The sequence below is a fragment of the Curcuma longa genome, chromosome 1, assembly GCF_044706935.1.
Source record: "Curcuma longa cultivar G26 ecotype Majalengka, Jawa Barat chromosome 1, ITB_CL_G26_1.1, whole genome shotgun sequence".
NCBI classification, from domain to species: domain Eukaryota; kingdom Viridiplantae; phylum Streptophyta; class Magnoliopsida; order Zingiberales; family Zingiberaceae; genus Curcuma; species Curcuma longa.
This window is the reverse complement of record NC_133861.1, coordinates 1,429,657-1,436,569: the sequence shown is the minus strand read 5'-3', so window position 1 is coordinate 1,436,569 and position 6,913 is coordinate 1,429,657. Positions and strand designations below refer to the sequence as shown.

The 6,913-nt window shown below is 35.4% G+C and overlaps 1 protein-coding gene and 1 long non-coding RNA gene across 2 annotated transcripts in view; one reads left to right on the top strand and one right to left on the bottom strand.

The window, feature by feature from the left end:
• Window positions 1-3,326: 3,326 nt before the first annotated feature.
• LOC141830031 (uncharacterized) lies at window positions 3,327-3,858 on the top strand. The gene is made up of 2 exons (XR_012601923.1): window positions 3,327-3,463; window positions 3,614-3,858. It is a non-coding gene; the product is annotated as an uncharacterized LOC141830031 (long non-coding RNA).
• Window positions 3,859-3,992: 134 nt separating this feature from the next.
• Window positions 3,993-6,913, bottom strand: part of LOC141847649 (non-specific lipid transfer protein GPI-anchored 9-like) — a 3,883-nt gene continuing 962 nt past the window's right edge. The window contains exon 3 of the mRNA XM_074735706.1: window positions 3,993-4,308. Coding sequence (XP_074591807.1) covers window positions 4,193-4,308 — 116 coding nt within the window. The 3' untranslated portion in view covers window positions 3,993-4,192. The remainder of the gene's footprint in view (window positions 4,309-6,913) is intronic.

The window sequence follows — 6,913 nt, the reverse complement described above, 5'->3', positions numbered from 1 at the left end:
TAGGATGTATATTAATCAACAAGAAATGTCATGAAACCTTAAGTCATGAAATTGCTTATGTTTTTCATCTCAGAGAATCATATTTAGACCAAAACACTCCCCCTAAATCTATACAAGGTAATGTATATTCTTCTCAGAAATTTATGTAGAACTCAAATGCTCCCCCTTAATCCAAAAACATTCTTTTAACAACCAATAACATTAAATAAAGCATAAGGAATCATAAATATCAATAAGCATGATCTGTATAAGCATTAAGTCATGAATAGCAATAACACCTAACTTTAACTAGTTCATTTAATTCATTCTTCCCCTTTCAATCATCAAAAACATGGGAACTATAGAACATACGGAATAAGAATCCAAGAGGAAGCCTAGCTTTTCAAAATAATCCATTTTTGACACAAACTCCCCCTAAAACACACATCAACAATGCTTTGTGGAGCCTAAATTATATGTATGATTAATCCTATATACCATAAAAATATTTCTAGATTATATGATAAAAATTAGTAGGTCATAGGATGTGCAAATAATCAAGAAAGGATTAAAATCAGAGAATTTCAGTCACATCAGTCGACTGATGAATGGACCAGTCGACTGATACCTTGATTCAAAAACTCATAGATTTTTCAGTCGAGTGAATTCTGGCCTGCAGTCGACTGCTCCAGTCGACTATTTCTGAATTCTGAATCAGTCGACTGATACTCTGAAAACAGCTCTATGTAGCGAACTTCAGAAAATCCTTAAAAATTTCATAAAATTCAGAAAAATCTGAAATTTTGCAGAGCATGTTTGTTTTCACATTCTATTAGGAAAAATTACGAATTTGTGAAAAATGATCATATTTTCATAGTTTGATACAAACTTTAAAGTTTGGCACAAACTTGTACATTTTGTATCAATTTTATGATTTGTTATGAATTCAGTCCAACTCCCTTTATCTCTCAACATTAAACAATTGTTGAAATGGTTTTAAGTTATTTAAAATGTCCAACTATGATCAATGAGCAAGATGTCCATTAATTAAATATTTGTCTTCCCCATAGTTGGTCAAAAATACATGATTTGATACAATTTATACCACATCAAGATGCTAAAAGGCATTTGTGAGGTATGAGTATCATCCTACCATTTCACATGTCATTCAAGGTAACAATACACACTCAAAGTCTTCCTAAGGTCTTGTAAGTAACATTTTACTATGAGATCATTCAATGCTAAGTTCATAATCTTTCAAAATACATACCAAATTCCCTCCACATCATTGTCTAAGTTCACATTTGTCCAATAGTATTTGAAACTACCTTAGTATTTTTCAAACCAACTTTCTTGATAATTTCTTTAACATATTTGGTTTGGTAAACATGAGTTCTTACCTAAACTACATGAAACACATCACTCTTTGGTACCCAAAAGCTAGATTCACTAACATTTTTCAAATATTTTTTAAGTACCCATACTTGTCTTATTTTACCCTTAGTGATTGGTTTGTTTGGTGACCCTTGTCTTCCTACTAGAGAAATGTAGGCAAACTCTTTAGGCTTATATTCTATTCCGACCTTGTTGTACACTGCTCTTTGACTATTTAAGATCATATCAAGGGTTTTTGATCTATTTGAAAATTTTTCTAAACATTTTCTTAAATCAATGATTTCATCCTTCAATTTAGCATTTTCCTCGTTAATTTCACTAGAGTCACTAGATACACATGCATTTCACTAGAGCCACTTGTTGGGACCGAGACGTTCGCTAGAGGAGGGTGAATAATATTTTTCGATCTTTCTCTGCGAGATTGTTAGCGGAAGCAAAATAATAATAATAAAACACAAAGATCAAACGCTAACCCGGTTATTTACTTGGTATCCACCTCTACGAGGTGACTAATCCAAGGATCCTCACACAGCGAGCACCTTTCCACTATGAACCTTCTCCTTTTCAAAGAGCACTTTGAAGGCCGAGAAACCTTTACAAATCGATCTCTTCTTTGCACAAGATTGATAGTGAAGTTTAGAGGAAGAGGAATCAGGTTTACAATGATTGGAGTTCGTGTAAGAATATAGAAGAATGAATCGTCCCTTCTCTAATCGTCAAACTGCGTTTTTATAAAATTTCGTACATCAGTCGACTGCTCCAAGGGCCAGTCGACTGATGAGCTTCAACGACTATTTAATTTGCATTTAATTCGCCAACTGTCGCTCCAACGGTCATGTATCAGTCGACTGCTCCAACGCCAGTCGATTGATGACAGTCGACTGCTCACTCGACTGATCTTTCTGTCCGTTTCGATGTGCCTCTAATCAATCTCCAGTCGACTGAAACAAACTTATCAGTCGACTGGACTGTCAGTCGACTAGTGAGAACTAGTCAGTCGACTGATCAAGTTGAAACTCCTCTTTCAGTTTCTTTTTCAGCCCTTAGTCTTGACGCAAGTCTTCAAACGCCTTCCATAAGTCTCGTGCCCTTCCATGCACTAGCTTGAGACGTTTCCCTCAGCTTCATCGTACTAAGTCTTCCTTTGCCAAGGGGTCGCACCTCCGGAATTTCATCCTTTGCTAAGAGGCCACGCTTTCGAGACTTCACCATTTGCCAAGACTCAATTCTTAAACTTTACTGTGAACTCAAGTCACACATGTTAGATCACAAACATTGCCTAACTTAAACTGATTCAGCTAAACATTAAAATTCAAATCACCTGGGACAAAATTGCCCCAACATCATTTTCATTGCCCAACTAAATTAATATCAAAACACTTATGGGAACTGTTTGTTCGTTGATAAATCTCCTGTGTAACAGTCCTACATGATACTCTGAATTTAATTTAGTAATGATGGATATAAGAAAGTTAACAGGATTTCTTTAGGGGGAAAAAAAGTGAGGATGGCATGGAAACAAGTGTAGCATACATTATTGTTGGAAGTAATTGGTTACTGAGAACTCTTTCTGTTGGTATTTTTCTTTATAGAAAACACCAAACGACACTAGGAGCTAGTGCACTATAATTCTCCTTTACTTATCATGCAGCTTGAGATTGAGTTTCCTAGCAATTCTGGGAGAACTTTCTTTGTGTGCAATGCAAGAACAAGGATGCAAATCTATAAAATCATATGCTGTTGAAGGCTTATACATACTGTTGGAAGTTTGTGTGAAATTGTCAACAAACTATTCTATCTTGATTTCTCAATTGTTAATTATAGTTTTTCAATTTATCTCTTCACAAATGGTCGTGGAGCTCACCATATGGAACTGTTGGGGTGGCGGATTCTACTTTTTTGCTATAACAATTGATTTCTCAACTGTTTGCTTGCAAATGCTGTTGGGTTGTCATTAATTTTCTAATTACAAATCTAATGGAAATTGGGTCTTTACCTGTTTCCAGGTTCTGTAAATGGAGGCAATTGTTCTGAGCTTGCCAAACAAGAAGATATTGATGGATTTCTTGTTGGAGGTGCCTCGCTAAAGGTATTATCAAATATATTTGAGTAATTCTACTTTGACACAAAAACATTGTAAAATGCAGAAACATGTATAAAGTTGTCCCAAATAATCCTTAGGTCTACTTCAAACAAGAGATAAACATACTATTAACATCAACTTGTTTTGCCTCTGCAGGGTCCAGAATTTGCCACCATTGTCAACTCAGTCACCGCGAAGAAAGTCACTGCATGACGACCTCGATTCAACCATCTTTCGGGTTGTTGCTTGGATGCAAACTCAAATAATAAGTATGATTCTTCTGTACCTGAGTCAACTATCCCTTTGTGATCATTAACATGGGATTTTGATGTATGTTCTCTAAATTTTTGTTGGAATAAGTTTCAACACAAAGTTGCATGAATAAATCCATATGCTACCTCTGCTTGGCATTCTAAAATTTACAATTATCTAGAAAATATTAAATTTAGAATTTTAAAAATTTTGTAATTATCTTGATGTTATTGGTTTCTTCAATTCATTAGCAATAATTTAACAAATAATTTCTAGATACATAACATGAACAATAAATACTACATAATCATCATGGAAGTCAAGAACAGTGGGAACAATCATTAGAGTTCATATGGTGGAAGATTGATGATATATAAAATTTTAGCCTGAATGTTCAAGCATTCTCGCACAAGAATAGAGCACTCAAAGATTACCTTAAAGATCAAACATTCAAGAAAGAAAAGGAGCATGCTCAATGGCTTTTCATGCCACCAGCGGCCACAATGACAAAACTAAGCTCATCAAAGCAGGCACACCGAACTCAGATGGAGTGATCACAAATGCAGAGTTGGTACTTTGGCTTGTAGGGGTAGAAGAGCCTGCAAAAACAAGCAAGAATACGAAAGGATAAGAATAATAGGTATCATGACTAATACATACAATTCAGTTTCAATCGATCACATTCCTTGTATTAAATCATATGGTCTAAGACTAAACTAACTAGATTAGCTTCCAAATTGAACACAATGTTTATTTCACATTGAAACAACAATAAAAGCTAATAAGCAAGGGAAATATAAAATTCGAATAATTGGATACCCCTACTTGTTGAGGAAATGGAGCATTTAGCGATGTCAGTAAATCACCTGCTAAATGTGTCAACTTTTTTAGTATATCTACATTGTTTATCCCAACATCAAAAGATCAACACAAATTGCATCAGGTATCCTTAAATTTTTTTCAAGATGGCATCCCATAGTACTCATTATATCAAATTTATCACAGTCCTTGCATGGGTCAGTTATCAGTTAAATTATACTGCCTGAAACTAGTTATTATTTTGATGTTAGCCATTCTAAATCAACTAAAACCACTTACTCCACTTGAATTGATATTAAAAGCATCTCTAGTTGACTTCTGCTTCCTTCGGCCTTCCCGCTCCCTCTTTTCACCTTTCCAGCTTTTCTATGTACCCGTCCTCACTTTTCTATGCCTCCAAAGAAACTTGTTTGTTTGGACGAATAAGTCTAAAGATGAATGGACGAGTGAACCAATGGATCATCAATATACCCATCCACTTTGGGTTGAAAGTGTGGTTTAATCAAGAAGGATATAATTAAGGATAGAGATTTTGATTTATCCCTCATATTTCATCTGTTCAAAATGGGAAATGTAAATGAGAGTATTTTATTTATTAGCTTTTCATCCATGTGATGTTTGTAACAATTCCTATTTCTAGAAACTGCCACCAATTGCTTATGTTCCTCTTCTGATTGATAGTATGTGTTTTTCCCAATCATACTCAAATGTTTTTCCTGGTGGCGCTTGTGTTTCTTCCTGACTCCCACATTCCCAACCTCGTTTCTACTCACATTTGTGTATTCTCTTTGCACTATGAATCTATTAGCTTGACCTTCCTTGCGGCTACGTGATTCTGCCACCGAGATTTGCTCACAAAATTCTGCATGAGATCACAAGATTTCCTCAGTGATTCTATCTGTGGTTCTTCTTTGTGCTCTAATGATTTCTGTGCTTCAGCATCGTTGGTATTCCCCAGTGATTCTGCCTTAGTTGTTATTCTCGGTCATGTCTTTGGCACAATTGTCTTTATCTTCCACCACTAAATCCAGTTGCATCAAGGTAAAATTTGTGTGTGAGCATGTGTAAAGGCAGTGGGAGACAAAAAAAAAAAAAGGTTAGGAGAGCAAAGGATTTTCTTCTCGGGGAATACTTTTGATATCCGACACTAGAGGGGAGATTTTTCCATTGTTTCTCAATTGATGTTGAGAAAGAAAACTAGGAAGAACTAAGAGGCCTCTTGTATAAGGTGTAAATAGTGATTTATTCAATTTGTATTGTACTTATGATTCTATATTATAGACTCAGGTTCTCTCAAATGAGGAGAATCATATTATATTGCACCTTTTTTTACTTACGTGTTTGTAGTATTTTACCATGAAAGGCAAGGGTTCCACCACTAAGCCATAAGGTTGGAGGTTATTCAGCATTCTAAAAATATCAAATTTTAATCTTGAAGTGTATAGTTTGAGATGGTAGATTCTAGCAAGCAATGTTAGACCAATCTCCAACCCTGTCCAGGTGTATTAAAAGCACTTGCGATTTCAGCATTGTGTAACTTCTCCAAAAAAACTAATGATTAATTCTTTGGTTCATGGGATGTCTCAACTCCATACACTACTACACACACAAAGCTCCTAATAGAGATGCCAAATTTCTTACAAACCAACCATCTAATACCCATATTTTTTACTTGTCCCTAGCTGTAATAAAAAACCATCTTATATGACAATAAACTCGCCAATACAACAAACCCATCATGTGTTGGCAATGAGTATACAACAAAATAATCGAGCTTAAACATTTGACCAATTAATTTATGCAATTAAGCTACCATGTTTATGGACTAGCATCTCGTTGAGTCTGGTAATAGCGATTCGTATGAGAATGGATGTAATCCTAGCCTTAAAGAAATTCATCAGAGAGAATTAATGGTGTGGTAGAGTGATCTTACACCTCACATGTGATGGAACAATCTTTCACCTTGTGACTTCATGAAGGCATCAAGGCAAAGGTAGGAGACCCTGCTACTCACCATCAACTCATGCCTATCCTTTACTATTACTATACTTGAACCACTATTCGTAATTTAGTAGCCCTGTAGTTAGCTTGTTTAACTTTTTTGTCATTTCAATAGCTTGAATCGCTTATACGGCTAACATGCACATAAAAAAGGCACTTGTGTGTGAGGAAGTTCAATCCAACTCAAAATCCTAAGTCAAGCTTAAGAGGAAGGTTATAGCTTTACTTGATTTGTTCACTGTCGAAGTCAAGCTTAAGAGGAAGTTCAATCCAACTCAAAATCCTAAGGCACTTGTGTGTGAGATCCCTCTCTTGATATTTAAGCATGATTAGAGTTTCTATTTCACTACCCATCCTCTTTACCTTCATGAACATTGCCCTCAG